The sequence below is a fragment of the Carcharodon carcharias genome, chromosome 7 (assembly GCF_017639515.1).
Source record: "Carcharodon carcharias isolate sCarCar2 chromosome 7, sCarCar2.pri, whole genome shotgun sequence".
Classification (NCBI taxonomy): Eukaryota; Metazoa; Chordata; class Chondrichthyes; order Lamniformes; family Lamnidae; genus Carcharodon; species Carcharodon carcharias.
In genome coordinates, this window is record NC_054473.1 from 84,794,537 (window position 1) to 84,816,530 (window position 21,994).

The 21,994-nt window shown below is 43.2% G+C and overlaps 1 protein-coding gene across 4 annotated transcripts in view; it reads right to left on the reverse strand.

Moving 5' to 3' along the window:
• The window catches only part of LOC121280378 (E3 ubiquitin-protein ligase RNF123), a 420,925-nt gene that overhangs the window by 363,998 nt on the left and 34,933 nt on the right, over positions 1 to 21,994 (reverse strand). For all 4 annotated transcript variants that reach the window (XM_041192326.1, XM_041192324.1, XM_041192325.1 and 1 more), the window contains exons 4-9: positions 21,629 to 21,711; positions 10,052 to 10,149; positions 9,498 to 9,552; positions 7,600 to 7,685; positions 4,930 to 5,016; positions 2,232 to 2,299 (exon numbers count right to left, since the gene is read on the reverse strand). In XM_041192326.1, the coding sequence (XP_041048260.1) occupies positions 2,232 to 2,299; positions 4,930 to 5,016; positions 7,600 to 7,685; positions 9,498 to 9,552; positions 10,052 to 10,149; positions 21,629 to 21,711 (477 nt within the window). The remainder of the gene's footprint in view (positions 1 to 2,231; positions 2,300 to 4,929; positions 5,017 to 7,599; positions 7,686 to 9,497; positions 9,553 to 10,051; positions 10,150 to 21,628; positions 21,712 to 21,994) is intronic.

Consider the following 21,994-nt stretch of genomic DNA (forward strand, 5'->3'; position numbering starts at 1 on the left):
GGGGTGCAGTTGAACGGTCGGATGGCGGGGTGGGGCGGGGGGGTGCAGTCGGACAGTCAGGTGAAGGGAGAATTCAGACAGTCGGGTTGGGTGGGGACTCTGAGAGTCGGGGGGCTCAGAGGGCAGTCATAGGGTAGGGTGGGGGGCTGCGAGGTGGTTTCAGGGGGTGTCGGAGAGTCAGGTGGGGGGAGAGGAGTCAGAGGGTCAGGTGGGGGAGTCTAGAGTCGCAGGGTCTCAGTGTGAGTGGCGTCAGTTCTGTAATTGCTTAAGTGGTTGAGCAGGTTTTAATCTGTCTAAAATTTCCTGGAAAACCATCCAGGTAAGCAAGCCAGAAATATCCAAAATCTCCGACTCCTTAATTCAGAGCTGGGAGGCCTTTTCAGAGGGACCTGGAGAGCAGGGCAATTGCCTAACAGAAGTTGAAACTTCCCGGACAATTCCCAGAGTCACAGCGTTGGGACTTCCAAAAGGACCTGTGGTGTATCTTGGCGGGTAAGGCCTATCTCCAACTATCTGGGTTTCTGGAAGGTCTGGGTTATTTACTTTTTCCTTAATGCGCTAATGATGGCACCAGCCTCCTTCAGGTATCTCACAAGACCTTTCTTAGCCATCAGCTAGTGCCACATGTTATTTTAACCAATGTGCGTGGAGTGTATCAAAAATTTTAACCATGCAGGCCAAGTTACAAACAACTGAAAAATAACCAGCAACTAGGTTTTTAAAAAGTCGCAACAGGAGCACTCCCTCTTCAATGTTATGTTTAGCAAAGTCGCCTATTGGCCAATTAGCACTTCAATAATTAAGAGTTTGAGACTTTTCCCCAGGTATCCCAAGACTGAGAAACTTTCCTTTGCCAATTTTCTTCTCTCATTTAACAGCAAGGAAGTTATGACGATCTGTATAATACACTGCTCCGGCCTCAACTGGAGTATTGTATCCAATTCTAGACACCACACTATAGGAAGGATGTGAACTCTTTAGAGAGGGTGCAGGAAAGATTCACGAGAATGATTCCAGGGACAAGGGACAGTTACACAGGAGCTAGGGTTGTTCTCCTTCAAGAAGGTTGAGTAAAGATTTGATAGAGATGTTCAAAATCATGAGGGGCCTAAATGGAGTGGGGAGGAATTGCTCTCATCAGTTCAAGAGTCAAGAAACAGAGGACACAGATTAATGGTGGATGACAAAAGAACCAAAGGTAACGTGAGGACAAACATTTTAACGCTGTGAGTGACTGAGATCTACAATACACCGCTGAGGGTGATGGAGGCAGATTCAATTGTGGCTTTCAAAAAGGAATTGGATAAGCACTGGAAGAGAAAAAAAACTGCAGGGCTACAGGGAAAGGGAGGAGGAGTGGAACTAGCTAAATTCTCTTGCAGAGAGCTGGCACAGGCTTGATGTCCATGTTGTAGCCATCTGCGCTATAAAGCGTTCTATGATTCTTGGTACTGTTAATCATGGTGAAGCACAGCTCCATGCACCTCCAAAGTTAAAATCAATTCTTGGGATGTAGGCATCATTGGTATTTATTGCCTGTTCCTACTTACTCGGAGTAGCTCACAAGGCCACTTCTGAGAGCAATTAATTAAAATTCAGTTACCTTTGTATGGGGCTCAGTCACATAAGCCAGACCAGGTAAGCAAGACAATGTTACCTTTCCTGAAGATATTGGTGAACCAGATAGGCTCACAGTATCATGGTCATTTTCACTGATACGGTCCTCACTAGGAAGAGCATGTACATTCACATGTGACTTGCCCATTACTTCCAATGGTTGGTGTAACATGGCAGTGATATTTATGTGCTACTCTTTCCTATGGAGCTGTCATTCTCCAATGCACAAGGGCCAGTCTCTGTATTGCCCCAAATGAAATCCGACCAAGGCTGCCTTTTCACTCCTTCTGTTGATTCACATGGGAAGCATCTCTCAGTAAACAGCAATGCTCCCAACAGGCAAGTCCTTCGCCAGAGCAAAGAAACTGAATTACATCATTGACGGGTGCATGTTAGATTAGAAACCAGAGTTTCAGTAAATATTAGGTTTTTTTCTCTACTGTTTAATTTTGCAGCATATTATAGACAGGGTGCTGCCAAGGGCAATCTGCATAGTTCCCTAATTTATAAAATTCATGTATATTTATCTCATACAATACACCAATTTTTTTCATTTCAAGCACACCTGCAAGAGACTCAACACTGGGAATGTAGAATAAGTCAGCAGTACTCACAGGCAGAAGGCAATTTTCCCTTCATCCAGGTCTATCACACAAGTGACAATATCTCCAGCTGCCCAAGCCTAGGGGACGAAAAGATTAAATCATAATATGCATTGTAAAGTGAAAATTAATTTTCCTTTCTGCACAATCATGATTAGATGTCCAGCTGCAACACAAGTTAATTGCCTAGGTATTGCAGGTGGCAAGTTGAAAAACATGCTGCTGTCTATTCTGTCTCCGATATCGTTACTATTTCTGGACTAGATGGGAATGAGAGTGACGAGAAGGGTGCAAAAAGGCTTCAAGTCGATTTAGACAAGTTGAGTGAGTGGGCAAATACATGGCAGATGCAGTATAATGTGGATAATTGGAAAGTTATCTACTTTGACAGGGAAAACAAGATGGCAGAGTATTATTTTTGGGAAATGTTGATGTACAAAGGGACCTGGGTGTCCTTGTACACCAATCACTGAAAGCAAGCAGTTAAGGAGGCAAATGATATGTTGGCCTTCATTTTGCGAAGGCTGGAGTACAGGAGCAAGGATGCATTACTGCAGCTGTACAGGGCCTTGGTGAGACCACACCTGGAGTATTTTGTGCAGCTGTGGTCTCCTTACCTAAGGATATACTTGCCATAGAGAAAGCTCAGTGTAGGTTATGTCACACAGAGACACACACACACAGACACACACACACACAGACACACACTTTTGAACGGGGCAACTTGCAAGTGGCCTACACATTACCTTCCAGATTGCTGTGCGTCCACACGTGCGTCTTAGAGGCAAAACTGCCAATGGCCCAGCAACTTATTCCCTTTCAAGTATCCATCCAATTTCCTTTGAAAGTTCTTACTGAATCTGCTTCCACCACTCTTTCAGGCAGCGCATGTCACATCATAAGTCGCTGTGCAAAAACATTTTCTTCATGTTGTCTCTAGTTCTTTTGTCAACTATCTTAAATCTGTGTGCTCTGGTTACTGACCTCCTACTAGAAACCCTCAAGAATTTTTTACACTCTAGAAAGTCTTCCCTGACCTTCTCTGCTCTAAAGGGAACAATATCAGCTTCTTTAATCTCTCCACTTGCCACCATTCTAGTAAATCTCTTCTGCAGCTTCACTAAGGCCCTGGCCTCTTTCCTAAAGTGTTCAGGTCTGAACACAATACTCCAGCTGGGGTCCAACTAGTGATTTATAATGATTTCCAAGATTTATTTCATCTGCAAACTTTGAAATTATGCCCTGTATTACCCAAGTCCAGGTGGTTAATATATATCAAAAATAGCATGGTCCTAGCACCAACCCCTGGGGAACACTACTGTACACCTCCCTTCATTCTGAAAATCAGCCATCCACCGCATTCTGCTTTTTGTGGTTAGCCAAATTAATTTTTAAAAAGGCATGCATTTATATAGTCTTTCATGAACTCAGGAGCCCAAAATCGCTTTACAGCTACAAGTACTTTTGAAGTGTTGTCATGTAGGCAACATAACAGTCAATTTGCACACAGCAAGCTCCCACCAACAGCTCCCACAATCTTTTGACTCATGAGGCAAGAATGCCACCCACTGAGCTCTGGCTGTCACACTTAAAAACCCACTGTAAATATGGGCAGCAGCAACATGCCTTTCTCCAAAAAAAACTTCAGAAGTGGACATTGAACTGGGAGGGGAAGAAAAGGGGAAGATGAAGACAAAAAAGCACAGACGAAGAACTGGGCCTTAAGGCTCAAAAGTCAGTGGTAAAATGGAGCGATCCTGAAAGAGTCACAGATGGCAGAGGCGATAATGGCTGAATGAGCAACCACCAACGGTAGAATGAAGGAAATAAACAAGAAGGATTCAGCTAATCTCAGACCAGTGTAGGGTGCAGAGAGGGGCACATGACAAGGGCGTGAAACAGAGAAAGCCCACAAGACAATTTAAAGACAACGACAAGGATGTTAAAAGATGATTCACCTAGGCACAATGAGTCAATGGAGTGGCCAACCAGAGCATTTTGAATGAGCTATACTTTGTGGAGAGAGTGTTAAAGTCTCGATAATAAAGGTACAAAAATAGATTTGAACAGCAGAGATAAAGAGATAGAAAGATAGACAGGTAATATTTGGCTAGTGAAAGAAAGCAGTCCTCATGATGGATCAGATGTCGGAAGCCAAGCAATATGCCAATGTTCCTTATCTCTGGAGCTCACACAGGGTAGAGGTGGATGGTATTTGCAAAAGTGAAAAGCTGTAAAAATGCAACAAGTTGACATAGGCAGCTTTCATTATAATTTTGGGCACAAGTATTTATAAAGGAAATGTAAAAATAATTACAAAATGTGTCATTTTAAAATGGAGACTGAATTACATATGCAACCTCTGGTTCAAGTCTCCTTATCCATTGTCCCACTTCATCTTAAGACCTGGCCTGGTCAGCTTTGCAATGCAATAAAATGAAGAGGAGGATTAGATTCACAAAATCTGACACAAACAAACATACAGATGCAAACATGTAACACTGTACACCTTATCTCCCCTCATAAAGGCTCGTGGGTGAATTGAAAATGAAAAGTCAGCTGAAAACATCAAGAAGAGTTATTATTTTTACTGATCATATTAGCCTCATGACATTATGAAGGAATCGCAGATTCAATTGGAAATAACACTGTCCTGACCCACGCTGAACCATGTTCTTCAGATTACTGTGTAAATCTACAAGTCACTTACTTTTCCATAGTTAGTGGTGGTGACATTCCACTTGCGCACTCTATTTCCATCGTAAGCATATGAATCTGAAGTGTCACCAACCCCCTCCTGTTAAGCAGATAGACAGGTGTCAGGAAAATGCACTGAAAAATCTGGCAATCTCTGAAGCAGCAAGTCTTATCTCATAGGAAACAGACCTGCCTTAGGCATCTATTATTCTTGGGTTAGGACAATCTTAACATTCAAGCTGCAACAATTATGCAACCTGAATATTACAGTAATAAAGAAATTCTGTGAGGAGTAAAGATAAAAAGTGTTTAAATGCAGCTGTTCACCTTTCTGCTCCTAAACCATTCATCGATTCCAGGATTTGTACTAAGTTGCTGTTTACAGCCACATCCCCAAGCTCCCTACCTTTCCTCTATTATACCCTGGCTCTAGCATGGAATTCCCATAGTGAAGAAAATTATGTCCTTCTCCTAACAGTTAATCAGACACAACAGCCAACAAATCCTATGAAACTGCAAGAGCAAATCACAATCAGACACAGCACTAAGCAATCGCTGTGAAACAGTGTGCTACTCACAATCAGACACAGCTTTCAGCCATCCCTGTGAAAGAGTGTGTGTATTAATCACAGTCAGACATGGCTCTCAGTAATACCTGTGAAACAGTGCGTGAGTTAATCACTGTCAGACAGCTCTCAGTAATCCCTGTGAAACAGTGTGAGTTAATCACAGCCAGACACAGCTTTCAATAATCCCTGTGTAACAGTGTGAGTTAATCACAGCCAGACACAGATCTCCATAATCACTGTGAAAGTGAGTTAATCACAGTAAAACACAGCTCTCCATAATCCCTGTGAAACGGTATGAGTTAATCACAGACACAGATCTCCATAATCTCTGAGCCAGTACGTGAGTTAATCACTGTCAGACAAAGCTCTCAGCAATCCCTGTGAAACAGTATGAGAGTTAATCGCAGCTCTCAGTAATCCCTATGAAATAGTGTGCGAGTTAATCAAAGTCAGACATAGCTCTCAGTAATACCTGTGAAACAATGCGTGAGTTAACCAGTCATACACAGCACTCTAAAATCCCTGTGAAACAGTGAGTTAATCACAGTCAGACACAACTCTCCATAAACCCTGTGAAATAGTGCTAGTTAATCACACTCAGACACAGCTTTCAGTAATCCCTGTGAACCAATGCTCGAGTTAATCAGTCAGACACAGCTCTCCATAATCCCTGTGAAACAGTATGAGTTAATCATAGACACAGGTCTCCATAATCTCTGAGCCAGTACGTGAGTTAATCACTGTCAGACACAGCTCTCAGCAATCCCTGTGAAACAGTATGAGAGTTAATCACAGCTCTCAGTAATCCCTATGAAATAGTATGCAAGTTAATCAAAGTCAGATATAGTTCTCAGTAATACCTGTGAAACAATGCGTGAGCTAACCAGTCATACACAGCACTCAACTCTAAAATCCCTGTGAAACAGTGAGTTAATCAGAGTCATACACAGCTCTCTGTAATCACTGCAAAACAGTGAGTTAATCACAGTCATACACAGCTGTCCGTAATCCCTGCGAAAGTGAGAGTTAATCACAGTCAGACACAGTTCTCCATAATCCCTGTGAAACAGTGCATGAATTAATTAGTCAGACCCAGCTCTCAATAATCCCTGTAAAGAAGTGCGACAGTAAATTTCACAGCTCTCAGCAATCCCCCAAGAGTGTATGTGAAACAGTCACTCATTCCATTTCCTGAGAAAAAAATGTCTATATAAATGGGTTAAAGTGGTCACTACCACTGCCCCCCCACACCCAACCTGAAGCGAATCCCTTTTAAACCAGGGTGTTTGTCCATATGAATAAGCACAATTTACTCTATTTTGCACTCAAAAGTGAATGTAAACATTGAGGATTTGGTGAATTAAAAGAAATTTTACATTCAAAGAAGGTGTAAAGCCAAGGTGACACCAAGGTGACTTGTGGCAGTGTTTGTGGGAGACTGTAGAAATATTTGTCAACTAAGGGAAGTGAAGGATAGGAAGTGGACCACAACAGTGAATAGTGCAGCAGTTCACTTCACATGAACTAGTGAGGTGGACACCCTTCAAGCTTCCTTCAGCTCACTACTGAGTTAATTACAATTAATGAGTAAACCAGCTCATCCAAACCTCTGTCTATATCATAAATTGCACGTTGTCCCATTCAGTCTTCCTTGCTGTGCTTCTTGACCTACTTTAACTCCCAGTCCAGCAATTCCTCAAACTTAAAATTCTCATGCCTAAATTTAAATTTCTCTTTACCTCTGTAGCCTCCTCCAGCCCTACAACCTGCCAAGGTCTCTGCTCTCTTCTAATTCTGCCAATTGCACATTGCTGATTCCCCTTGCCCCACAATTGGCAGCCATGCTCTGGAATTCACTCCCTAAACCTCTGCACCTACCTTAAAAGTGTTCCTTAAAACTTAGCTCTTTGCCCAAGCTATTGGTCACTTGTATCAATACCTCAGGTGGCTCAGTATCAATTTTTGTCTGATAACGCTCCTATGAAATGCCTTGGGATGTTTTATTTTATTAAAGGAACAATATATATGAATAGTGTTGCTGAGTTAGCAAATCTCCTACTTAACAAAATATTTGCCAGCCCCTCTATGCATGGGTGAGGGGCACATGGGCTCACCTCCTGATTGAACCTGCAGTGCAGGGTGCACCAGCCAATCTGCATCAATCCCTGAGAAGAGATCAGAACTTCATACATCCACTTTCCTGTGGTCAAAGATAACATAAGGTTTAGTTAGTGAGCTGAACATCACAACAGCAATACATGATAGAAATGGTGTAGATCATTTCACAATGGTCTCACAAACAGCTCAGACATGTCCATCATTATCTCAAACTGTACACATAAGATGACATGTCTGAAGGGCTTTAAAAATTGAATCATCCAAAATCATATGCAAAGGGAATATTGGCAACAAAATGAAATAAATTGACTTGTTTTATTTGCTGTGATAGATGTTTCATACTTAACTGTATAACAACAGCTTCTGGATTCATTGGCAGGCAGAATGGCCAATTTGAGCCAGCGTTTCATCCTGTACTGATTGCTCCATGACTTTAAAAAAAAAATATTCTCTGGATGCAGGCATAATAGGCAAGGCCATTTATTGCACATCCCTCATTGCCCTGTGGTGGCGGTCTCTTCTCCTTGAACTACTAGTAGCAGAACAATACAACTGAGTGGCTTGCTAGGCCACTTCAGAGGGCAGTTAAGAATCAAACATATTAGATTGGAGTTGCACATATGCCAGAAAACAGTGAAACAAACTACAGTGTAGTGGTCACTTTGATATCAGATTATTTCCAGGTTGTGTTCTTTTTATTTTAAACTGAACTCACTTGTTCAAACTACCTGGGTGGGATTTGAACACATTTTATGGATTTCTAGTTCAGCAATATAATCACACTACTGTACCTGACACCAGAATTCATCCCAACATCCTTATCTGCAGATTAATCAGACACACCCAGCACCATGCTCCCTTCCATAAAATTGAGATACTCTGCATCATCTCAGATTAGTCAGACACTACCAACACCATCCTCTCCCCCAGATTAATGAGACACACCAACATCATACCCCCACACCACCCAAGATGAATCAGACATTCCCAATACCACCACCTGCCCAAATCAGACTCTCCTGACACCATCTGATGAAGGGTCATACGGACTTGAAACATCAACTGTATCCCTCTCCGCAGATGCTGTCAGACCTGCTGAGTTTTTCCAGGTATTTTTATTTTTACTCCTGACACCATTCTCCCTCCCAAATTAATGTGACTCTTCCAACACCTGGGTTCTAAAAACAGGTTATAAGAACACTTCTAAGACCATTCCCCTCCCACCAAATCAATGAGGCATTCTCAGCATCAACACTCCCTCTGAGATGCCCAACAATGCAGCAAAGCAAAAGTTCCCATATAGGCCAAGTACAAATCAGTCCCTTTAAATTGATGCGTGTGCACTGCCAAACAAAAAAGGGCCCATGCAATTAAACTGGTCAGCAGTGCACAACAAAAAGTAAACAGAGGGCATATTGCTCAGCATCATTCCCAAGTTAATGAAATAACTCTTGAGTACAAACCTGTTTCCATCTGTTTCAGATGTTGTTTCATAGTTTGCCCTTGTGAGATTTGAACCCTTGATCTTGGGGTTACAAACCCAGTACCATAACCACTTGGCCATTTAGGCCAAGCCCAAGTTAATGAAATACTTCAACCATCACCCTCTCCAGATTAATTAAGCATTCCCAACACTAACCACCCAATTAGCCCCTCTGATTAATGAGACATTTCCAAAAGCATTTCCCCAGATTAAGGAAATAATCTCAACACCATCAATCCATACATCCCCACCAACATCCTTAATGTGACACTCTCAAAGTTATTCCCCAGTAGCACCAGCCCCAGATTAATAGGGAAAGACAGACTAAACAATCCTTGTCTTGATTTTGCTCAGAATTAATTGCAATGCCAAATTCCCTGGCCCAGTCGGAATCCTTCTTTAGACACTCACCTTTATACACACACGAGGTAGCTCTGATTGAGCTGAAATTACTGTGGCCAACAACCTAAAAGGGAACAAACAGAGTAAGCACAAGCCAACTTTGACAACTCCCTCAAATGCAAGCAGAAAGAAGACAACATCACTCTCAAAGCCATCCCCTCAAATTAATGGAACCAAGAAACTGGCAATGAAGCAATGGTAATCCAGTTAGTCTGGATTCTGAGGGTTATTAAAACATAATTTTCAAAGACAAAAGAATGGGCAGTCGAAAGCTCCAGCAGCTGTGCCTAGCAGTTAAGTGTGAGCAAGACTGCTGCAACATCGTGAGACTGAAATAATTCCAGTCATATTATTTAAACCAGGTCCTTGATGGCCAAGTGATATAGACCAGGAACATCCCGGATTGCAACCTGTGGAACTGTAACTCGTGTAGGAAGATGACAAGAGGGAAAAGAAAATCAGAAAACAAAAACAGAAAATAAAATGTAAAAATGAGCTTCTTCTTCAAGCAGCGAGTTAAATCCAGGCACAGTGAATAAGCAGCCTTGCTCGAAAGTGCTTACCCCAAGTAAATCATCATCCACAAGTAGCAACCCCTCAAAGCCACTTGTGTGATCCAGGACCACTGTGGCTGGACCAAGGCGCCCATCCATAGTTTGATCTGAAACATAGTTAACAACCAAGCCATCAGTCAGAAACCATCCTGGAAAATAGACTGACATCAAATATTACTGAAAAATCATGTACAGATTAATAGATACCTGGGGGTGAGTCACAGGCTGGAATCTAACTGAGGGATTTCGGGAGCTGGTCTTTATGTATAACAGAAACTCGAGGATGGGCTACAGGCTGAATCTAAGTGGTTCAGATCATTTACATATAGTGCAAACCCTAAAAACTGCCACAGAAGATGAAAAATTATGTTTTTAAAAGACAAGAGTAATTTTGAAAAAGACGTTCATAAGTCATAAGTTAGTAGTTTGACAAATTGTCTGATGTGACGTGTTATATTCCTGATCATGGTGAAAACAGCTCTTCAATTCAACAGAGGCAGGACGAGATATTTGGTTTGAAAGCAATCAAATCAAAGGGTAAAATAAAAGCAAAATACTGTAGATGCTGGAAATCTGAAAAAGAAACAGAAAATGCTAGTGATACTCAGCAGGTCAGGCAGCATCTGTGAAGAGAGAAACAGAGTAAACGTTACTGGAAAATGATCTAAAGGTCATTTGTAGGAAGTTACAGAGATAGGGAAGGGCAAGGCCATAAAGAGAGCTAAACATAAAGATGAGAATTTTAAACTCTACATTGCCCATCGGGAGCCATTGTAGGTCAGCAAGCACAGGAGTGATGGGTGAACAGGATTTGATGTTAGTTAGTATACAAGCAGTTTACAAAGGCTAGGAGGGTTGGGAGGTCAACCAGAAGCACATTGGAACAGTTGAGTCTGGAGATTACAGAAGCACCAATGGGGTTTTCAACAATTCAGGGTTTCATCGGCTGGAGCAGCAGAGGATGCAGGTGATACCTTCGTGATACAATGATGTGAGGTGAAAGGCTCAGCTTTATAGGTCTCACAGAACGCCAACAGCTGCACACAGTTGGCTGAGCATGAGACGATGTCTGAGGAAGGGGATGGAATCAGCGGCAAGAGAACAGAGCTTGTGACAGAGGCTGAAAGAATTCGTTTTGGCCTTAATATGCAGCTGAAGGACATTGTCAAACATTCAACATTGGATGAGCTTCAAACAGTCTGATAAAACTGAGGCAGTTGGGGAACCGAGAAAGGTGATAGCTCAGGAAGCAGAGTTTCATATTACACAGTGCAGTGTGCATATTTCAAGAGTTTGTTCAAAGGAGTTGGAGACCAAAAGGCTCTCAAATATCCCAGATTGCATGCATTACAACCACCTCATTTTATTATACAGTATTCATTCTGCAACTTTTCTATGAATTTTTTTTCAATTTTTCTACCTCAGAATTTGGCAGTTATCATCAGGACCAGCCATTTATTGCCTATTCCTAATTGCTCTCAAGATGCTGCTGCTGGGCTTTCTTCTTGGACTACTGATCTTCATTGAATGAATAGGCTTCTACAAATGCTGTTAGGCAGAGGGTTCCAGGATTTTGACCCAACAACCTTGAAGACTGATAATATATATATCCAAGTCAGAATGAGGGGTGACATGGAGATGCTGATGTTCCCGTGCACCTGCTTTCCTTGTCTTTCAAGGTTATGGGAGGTCACAAGTTAGGGCGCAGCTGCCAAAGAAACATTGGCATCTTGCTGCACTGTATCCTGTAGATGGTGACACTACAGCCACAGTGTGTCAATCATGGGGGGAGTGGATGCCTAAGTCAGTGGATCAGTTGCCGATCAAGTGGGCTGTTTAGTTCTGGTTTTCGTCAATCTTCTTGAGTATTGCTGCAGGTACATGCATCCAGGCAACTATTCCATCACACTCCAGACTTGAATTGTAGGAATTGAGCTAGTATATGGCTGGTCCAGTTGTTTCTGGTCAAAGGTGACTACCCTTACCCCAGATGTTGCTAAATATCGAAGAGAGGTGGTTAGACTCTCCATTATTGGAAATGATCATTGCATGATGCTTGTGTGGCACTAATTCCATTTTCCATTCATCAGCCCAGGACTAGATGCTGTCCAGGTCTTGCTCCATATGAGCATGCGCTTCTTCATTTGAGGAATTGGGAATTGAGCTAAATACTGTGCAATCACTAGTAATATCCCACTTCTGCCCTTATGATACAGGAAGATTATTGAGGGAGCAGCTGAAAATTGTTGAGTCTAGGATACTGCCATGAGGAAGGCTGAAATGATTGGCCTTAAACAACCACAATCAACTTCCTTTGTGCTGGTTATGATTGTGTTTTAGCTGTACTGGAACAGCTTGGCTAGAAGCATGGCTAGTTCTGGAGCGCAAGCCTTTCAGCGCTACAGCTAGATTAGATTAGATTTGCTAGAATGATTCCAGGGTGAGGTATTTTTGGCTGCAGAGTTGGGTTGGAGAAGCTGGGGCTGTTCACCTTGGAGCGAAGGGGTTTGAGGGAAGATTTGATAGAGGTATACAAGATTATGACAGGTTTAGATAAGATAGATAAAGAAAAAACTGTTCCCATTAACTGATCGCACAAGGATTAGGGAACCACATACTTAAGACTTTAGGCCAGAGGTACAAAGGGAAAGTGAGGAAGAACTCTTTTTTTAAACACAGCGAGTGGTAATGATCTTGAATTCACAGCCTATGAGGGTGGTGGAAGGGGAGAAAAATTAATGATTTAAAAAATTGATAGAAGCTTGAAGGAAACAAACTTGCAGGGCTACAGGAAATTGGACTGACTGGATTGCCCTTCAGAGAGCCAGCAGACTTGGTGAATCAAATGGCCTCTTGTGCCATAATGACATTATGACTCTACTATATGGTGTCAAGAGTCATTGCCTTTGCTGTACTGTACTCAACCATTTCTTAATATCATCTTCTTGAATTTTCCAACTGTAAATCAATGTGGTCTGTATACTCTGATGTTGGTAAGAGACATTGTGAGCACCCAGTATGATATTCGGTAAGCAATCATCTAGAATACTGGTTAAGAGCTGGGCAATTCTCAGCATATCAGATCATAAGAAATAGGAGAAGTAGGCCATTCAGCCCATCAAGCCTGCTCCACCATTTGCTAAGATAATGGCTGATCTGATTACGGCCCGAACTTCACTTTCCTGTCTGTTCCCCATAATGACTGGCTTCCTTGCCAATCAGACATCTGTCTCATTCAGCTTTAAATATATTCAATGACCCAGGCTCCACTGTTCTCTGGAGAAGAGAATTCCAAAGACTAACAACTCTCAGGAGAAATTTCTCATCTCCATCTTAAAAGGGAGACCCCAAGAATCAGGCTAGTGAACCTCCTCTGAACTGCTTCCAGTGCAAGTATATCCCTCATCAAGTAAGGAAACCAAAACAGTACACAATACTCTAGGTGCGGTCTCACCAAAACCGTGTACAGCTGTAGCAAGATTTCCCTACTTTATACTCTAGTCCCTTGGAATAAAGGTCAGCATTAAATTTGCCTTCTTAATTACTTGCTGTACCTGCATGCTAACTTTTTTGTGATTCATGTACAAGGACACCCAGATTCCTGGGCACTGCAGCATTCTGCAGTGTCTCTCTATTTAAATAATATTCAGTTTTTCCATTCTTCCTGACAAAAAAGGACAACCTCACATTTTCCCAAATTATACTCCATCTGCCAATTTTTTACCCACTCACTTAACCTATCTATATCTCTATGCAGACACTTTGTACCCTGCTCACAACTTGCTTTCCTACCTTTGTATCATAAGCAAATTTGGCTACAACACAGACAGTCCATTCGTTAATACAGATTGTATTCCAAGTCATTAATATAGATCGTAAATAGTTGAGGCCCTAGCAGTGCTGCCTGTGGCACTCCACTAGTTACAGTTTGCCAACTTGAAAATGACCCATTTATCCCGACTCTGTTCGGAATAGTTAGCCAATCCTCTATCCATGACTACATAATCGTGTCCAACACCATGAGCTCTTAGCTTGTGCAGTAACCTTTTATCTGGCATCTTTTTGAATGCCTTTTGGAAATCCAAATACATTACTTCTACTGGTCCCCCTTTATCCACTCCACTTGTTACATTCTCAAAGAACTCTAATAAATTTGTCAAATATCACTTCCCTTTCACAAAACCATGTTAACTCTACCTGATTGCGCATCATGATTTTCTAAATTTCCTGCTACTATTTCCTTAACACTGAATTCCAGCATTTTCCCAATGACAGATGTTAAGATTAACTGGCCTCTAGTTTCCTGTCTCTCTCTCCTTTCTTGAATATCAGCAAGTAAAAGAAACAGGTTTCAGTTGGTAGGTACATGGTTTACTTATGAAAACCATTATCAAGCTATCTGCACAAGGAACAGAATCAGCCACAGCCAAGTGGAACAATTTCCTGTTTACGAACAAACATATGTGCATCCTTAAGTAACACAACAAACACAAATGTGAATATTGTTCTACATGGATTATGTATCCGTTATGGATCAGTTATTAACTAAGTTATTGCCCAACATCTACTTGTGCACTTCGCAGGAAAAATCAGTAAACAGTGATCTGGAAAAGGAACCATGGATGATTTTCATTTCCCTATGCAGGGATGCTACAGCCAGTCTGGTGGAGCAGACGCACCAGACCATTTCACTGAGTTCACGTTTCAACTAAGTCAGTGCGTTAAATTTCTTACCGTGCAGCTCAGTTAACAATAGCCATCGACAGAACTCAGCATTGTGTTATTTGAGCTACAAAGGAGATATTAATACAGGTCACAATTGTTAAAACACAGGAGGTGGCCATTCGGCCCACTGTGTCTGCACTGGTTTTCTAGAGGTGCAATTCCCTTCGTGCCATTCTCCCACCTTCTCTCCGTAACCCTGTAACGTTCTTTCTTTTCAGATAACAGTCTAATTCCCTTTTGAATGTCTCGATGGAGCCTTCCTCCACCACATACAGGCGGTGCCAGCGCAGTGTGAGGTTAAGATGCCAGACCTTAACCACTCGCTGCATGAAAAGTTTTTTCTCATATCACTTTTGCTTTTTTTTACCAAATTACCTGAAGTCTATGCCCTCTCATTCTCAATTCTTTCATGAATGGGAATAGTTTCTCCCTATCTACTCTACCCAGACCCCTTATGATTTTGAATACTTCTATCAAATCTCCTCTCAGCCTTCATTTCTCCAAGAAAAACAGTCCTAACTTCACCAATCTATCTTCATAGCTGATGTTCATTATCCCTGGAGCCATTCTCATGAATCTTTTCTGCACCCTCTCCAAAGTCTGGATATTTTTTTCTGAAGTGCGGTGCCCAGAACTGGACGCAATGCTCCAGCTGAGGGCAAGCTAGTGTCTTATACAAGTTCAATAGAACCTCCTTGCTCTTGTACTCTATGCACCTATTAATAAAGCCTAGGGTACTGTATGCTTTATCAATCGTTTTCTCAACCTGTCCTGCCAGCTTCAATGGCTTACGCACAGATATACCCAGGTTCCTCTGCTCCAGCACCCCTTTTAGAGTTGTAGCATTTATTTTGAATCCCTGTGTTCTTCCTACCAAAATTAAATGCTTCATATTTCTCTGCATTGAACTTCATCTGCCACCTGTCTGCCCATTCCACCAACTTGTCTATGTCCTTTAGAAGTTCTACAATATCTTCTTCACAGTTCACAAAGCTTTCAAGTTTCGTATCATCTGAAATTTTGAAATTATGTCCTGTACGCCAAAATCCTTGTCGTTACTATATATCAGGAAAAGCAAGGATCCCAACACTGACACCTGGGGAACTCCAATACAAACCTTCTTCCAGCCTGAAAAACATCCATTAATCACTACTCACTGTTTCCTGTCACTCAGCCAATTTCGTATCCATGTTGCTACTTTCCTTACTATTCAATGAGCTATAACTTTGCTGTTGTGTGGCACTGTGTTATCAAATGCCTTTTGGAAGTCCATGTACACCACATCAACAGCATTGCCTTTATCAACACTCTCAGCTTTCTCTTCAAAATACTCCACATGTTAATTAAACATGATTTTTCCTTACGAAATCTATGCAGGCTTTTCTTAGTTAACCCACATTTGTCCATATGACTATTAATTTTGCCCTGAATTATTGTTTCTAGAAGTTTCCCCACAATTAAAATTAAACTGACTAGCCTATAGTTGCTAGGCTTATTTTTAGCCCCATTTTTGAACAAGGGTGTAACGTTTGCAATTCCCCAGTCCTCTGGTACCACATGAGTCTGAGAAGACTGAAAAATTATAGCCTTTGGCATTTCCACTCTCACATCCATCAGTATCCTTGGATACATCTCATCCAGTCCTGGTTCCTTATCAACTTTAGGTAGAGACAGCCTATCCAATACCTCCTTTTTTATCAATTTTAAACCCATCTACTGTCTGAATTACCTCCTCTTTCACCATGACCTGGGTAGCATCTTCTTTCTTGGTAAAGACAGATGCAAGGTATTCACTTAATACCTCACCTATGCCCTCTGCCTCCATGAGTAAACCCCCAGAGCCAGTCCCAATGTCAAAAGCTTCTTCAAAGAGCTATATGTTAAGGGGCGGCAGAGGGAACGCTCTTCAAGGAGGAGTGAAAGGTAGAGAGCCTGAGAAATTTAAGGAGGAGTTTTGGATCTTAGAGTGTAGGCCAACAATAGTGGAGCAAAGTGAATTGGGAATGTGCAATCTACAGAGCCAGTCCCAATGTCGAAAGCTTGGTCAAAGAGGTAGATGTTAAAGGAGCAGGGGGAATGCTCTTGAAGGAGGAGTGAAAAGTAGAGTGGAAGATGGGAAGCAGGTCAAGAGGTCATTGGAATAGTCAAGTGACGAACAAGTGGATGAGCAGCTGGCCTGAGTCAGTAGCAGGGGCAGGCAAGGTTACAGTGGAGGAGGCAATGGACCAGATATGGGATCAAAGTCCAGCTCAAGATAAATATGACACAAATATCATGAACAGTCTGCTTCAGCCTCAGGCAATGGCCAGGGAGAAGGGTGCAGGCAGTGGCTAGAAAACATAGAGCCCGTAGCAATAGCTTCAATCTTCCTAATATTTATCTGGGGAAACCTATGCTCATCCAGTACTGGATGTTGGACAAGCAGTGTGATAAATCAGAGGCAATGGAGGAGTTGAGGGAGGTGGTGGTGAAGTCGAGCTGGGTGTCAATATAATGTGTAACCTGACATGTTTTCAAATGCTGTTGCCACAGAGCAACATGTGGGTGAGAAATAATAGGGAGCCAAGGATAGAATCTTGGGGGACAGCAGAGGTAATGGTGCAGAAGCAGGAAGAGAAGGCACTGCATGAGATTTTCTGGCTATCATCAAATACATAGGAAGGAAACCAGGTGAATGGAGAACAGTTGCATAATTCTGATTCTAGTGCAGAGGGATCTAGGTATTCTAGTACATGATTCGCAAAAAGTTAGCACGCAGGTACAGCAAGTAACTAAGGGGAGGCGATGGCATAATCGCTGGACTAGTAATCCAGAGACCCAGGGTAAGGCTCTGGGGTTTCGGGTTCAAATTGGCAGATGGTGCAATTTGAATTCAATAAAAATTTGGAATTAAAAGTCTAATGATGGCTATGAAACCATTGTCCATTAATGTCCTTTAGATATACTGGCCCACAGCGCCTTATGTCCTTACCTGGTCTTGCCTACATGTGACACACGTGACTACAATGCCCTCTGAAATGGCCTAGCAAGCCACTCAGTTGAAACAAACCACTACAAAGTCACAAAAAAGTAATGAAGCCGGACAGACCACCCGGCATCGACCGGAAACAACAACGGCAATCGCAGCCCTGCCGACCCTGCTAAGTCCTCCTTAATAAGACGTGGGGGCTAGCTGTCTCACAGACTAGTCAAGCAACAGCCTGACATATCATCCTCACGGAATCATACCTTACAGATAATGTCCCAGACTCCACCATTACCATCCCAGGATATGTCCTGTCCCACCGGCAGGTCAGGCCCAGCAGAGGTGGCTGCACAGTGGGGAGGGAGTTGCCCTGGGAGTCCTCAACATCAACTCCGGACCCCATGAAGTCTCATGGATCAGGTCAAACATGGGCAAGGAAACCTCCTGCAGATTACCACGTACCGCCCTCCTTCAGCTGACGAATCAGAGCTCATCCGTGGTGAACATCATTTGGAGGAAGCACTGAAGGTGGCAAGGGCACAGAATGTGCTCTGGGTGGGGGACTTCAATGCCCATCACCAAGAGTGACTCGGTACTGACCGAGCTGGCCGAGTCCTAAATGACAGCTGCCAGACTGGGTCTGCGGCAGGTAGTGAGGGAACCAATGAAAAGATACTTGGCCTCATCCTCATCAGCCTGCCTGCCACAGATGAATCTGTTGGTAGCATCGGTAGTCGTGCAGATGTATCGGTGGGAGTGACCACCGCAGTCAGTGTGGAGACTACGTCCCATCTTCACATTGAGGATACCATCCATCGTGTCGTGTGGCACTACCACCGTGTTAAGTGGGATAGATTTCGGACAGGTCTAGCAACTCAAGGCTGGGCATCCATGAGGCGCTGTGGGCCATCAGCAGCAGAATTTTACTTGAACACAATCTGTAACCTCATGGCCCGGCATATCCCCCATTCTATCATTACCATCAAGCCAGAGAATCAACCCTGGTTCAATGAAAAGTGCAGGAGAGCATGCCAGGAGCAGCACCAGGCATATCTAAAAATGAGGTGTCAACCTGGTGAAGTTATAGCACATTTGCATGCCAACAGCATAAGCAGCAAGTGATAGACAGAGCTAAGCGATCCCACAACCAACAGATCAGATCTAAGCTCTGCAGTCCTGCCATGTCCAGTCGTGAATGGTGGTGGAAAATTAAACAACTCACTGGAGGAGGCTGCACAAATATCCCCATCCTCAATGATGGAAGAGCCCAGTACATCAGTGCAAAAGACAAGACTGAAACATTCGCAACAATCTTCAGCCAGAAGTATCAAGTGGATGATCCATCTCTGCCTCTCCCAGAGGTCCCCTGTATCACAGACGCCAGTCTTCAGCCAATTCGATTCACTCCACGTGATATCAAGAAATGGCTGAAGGCACTGGATACTGCAAAAGCTATGAGCCTGGACATTATTCCGGCAACAGTACTGAAGACTTGTGCTCCAGAACTTGGCACGTGCCAAGCCAAGCTGTTCCAGTACAGCTACAACACTGGCATCTACCCAGCTCTGTGGAAAATTGCCCAGTGATGTCCTGTACACAAAAAGCAGGACAAATCCAACCCAGCCAATTACCGCCCCATCAGTCTACTCTTCATCATCAGTAAGATAGTGGAAGAGATCATCAACATTGCTATCAAGCAGCACTTGCTTAGCAATAACCTGCTCACTGATGCCCAGTTTGGGTTCCACCAGGGCCACTCAGCTCTTGACCTCATTACAGCCTTGGTTCAAACATGGACAAAAGAGCTAAACACTCCAGAGGTGAAGTGAGGGTGACTGCCCTTGGCATCAAGGCAGCATTTGACCAAGTGTGGCATCAAGGAGCCCTAGCAAAACTGAAGTCAATGGGAATAAGGGGGAAAACTCTCCGCTGGTTGGAGTCATACCTAGTGAAAGGAAGATGGTTGGAGGTCAGTCATCTCAACTCCAGGGCATCACTGCAGGAGTTTCTCAAGGTAATGTCCTAGGCCCAACCATCTTCAACTGCTTCATCAATGACCTTCCTTCCATCATAAGATCAGAAGTGGGGATGCTTGCTGATGATTGCACAATATTCAGCACCATTCACGACCCTCCGATACTGAAGCAGTCCATGTCCAAATGCAGCAAGACCTGGACAATATCCAGGCTTGGGCTCACATGTGGCAAGTAACATTCGCGCCACACAAGTGTCAAGCAATGACCTCTCCAACAAGAGAGAATCCAACCATCGCTCCTTGATGTTCAAAGGCATTACCATCACTGAATTCCCCATATCAACATCCTGGGGTTACCACTGACCTGAAACTGAACTGGACTAGCCATATAGCTGTAGCTACAAGAGTAGGTCAGAAGCTAAGAACTGTGCGACGGGTAATTCACCTTCCTGACTCCCCAAAGCCTGTCCACCATCTCCAAGGCACAAGTCAGGAGTGTGATGGAATACTCCCCACTTGCCTAGATCCCAAAGCACTCAAGAAGCTTGACACCATCCAGGACAAAGCAGCCCACTTGAATGGCACCACATCCACAAACATTCACTCTCTCCACCACTGACGCACAGTAGCAGCAGTGTGTACCATCTACAAGATGCACTGCAGAAATTCACCAAGGCTCCTTAGACAGCGCCTTCCAAACCCACCACCTAGAAGGACAAGGGCAGCAGACAGATGGGAACACCACCACCTGGAGGTTCTCCTCCAAGCCACACACCATCCTGACTTGGAAATATATCGCTGTTCCTTCACTGTTGCTGGTTCAAAATCCTAGAACTCCCTCCCTAACAGCACTGTGTGTATACCTAGACCACTTGGGCTGCAGCTGTTCAAGAAGGCAGCTCACCACCACCTTAAGGGGAACAAGGGATAAGCAATAAATGCTGGCCCAGCCAGCGTAGCCCACATCCTGTGAATGAATAAGAAAAATTAATAAGGCTAATGGAATGCTCTCCTTTATTACGAGAGGGATTGAACATAAAAGTAAGGGTGTTATGCTTCATTTATACAGGGAATTGATGAGACCGCACCTCGAATACTGTGAGCAGTTTTGGTCTCCTTATTTAAGGAGAATGCGTTGGACGCGGTTCAAAGGAGGTTGATACCTGGAATGAGTGGGTTGTCTTATGAGGAAAGGTTGGACAGACTGGCTTTGTTTCCACTGGAGTTTTGGAAAGTATGGGGTGATTCAATTGAAGTGCACAAGATCCTGAACGGCCTTGACAAGTGGACATTGAAAGGATGTTTCCTCTTGTGGGTGAGTCCAGAACTAGGGGGCACTGTTTTAAAATTAGGGGTCACCCTTTTAGGACAGGAACGAGGAGAATTTTTTTCTCTCAGAGGGTTGTGCGATTTTGGAATTCTCTGCCTCAGAAGGTGGTGGAGGCAGGTCATTGAATATTTTTAAAGCAGAGGTAGATAGATTCTTGTTAGGCAAGGGAATCAAAGGTTATTGGAGTTAGATGGGAATGTGGAAATTGAAACAAGATGATCAGCTATGATCTTATTGAATGATGGAGCAGGCTCGAGGGGCCGAACGGTCTACTCCTGCTCCTATTTCTTATGTTATGAGAACAACAGAGGAGAGGCACTGCAGGAAGAGTGTGGTCAACCATGTTAAAGGTCAGGTAGAATGAGGACAACACATGCCCCCAAAGCAATAACATGTTGATACATGACTAGGCTCAACAACATGTTGGTATTAAGAACAACTGCAACTGCCCTTCCTGCCATGTATACCTACATCTGGAGCTATGGATCACAGAATTATTCTACTACCCACTCCCACAAAGCAGTATGAGGTGGAAGCCTTTTTTACTTTCAATCCTTTTTCAAATCCATCCATTATTTCTATACATCCTACCTTTGTCTTCAGCCTCATTGTCCAGTCCCTCAGCCAGCAGCCGATCCAAATGTTCATTCAGGTTCTGAAAGTTCAATGGCTTCCTGAAACAAATTTACAATATATAATTATAGCGATCAAAGTACACATTTCTTCTAGCTTAAGCTAGGCCACAGAACAAGTTGTGGGGGAGTGGGGCGGGGTGGTTGTGCAAATAGGGCATAGTGGTAATATCACTGGACTAGTAATCCAGAGGCCTGGGTTAATGCTCTGGGGACATGGGTTCAAATAGCAGCTGGTGGAATCTAAATTCAATTAATAAAATCTGGGATTGAAAGATAGTCCCAGTAATGGTGACCATGAAAATACCATTGATTGCCATGAAAA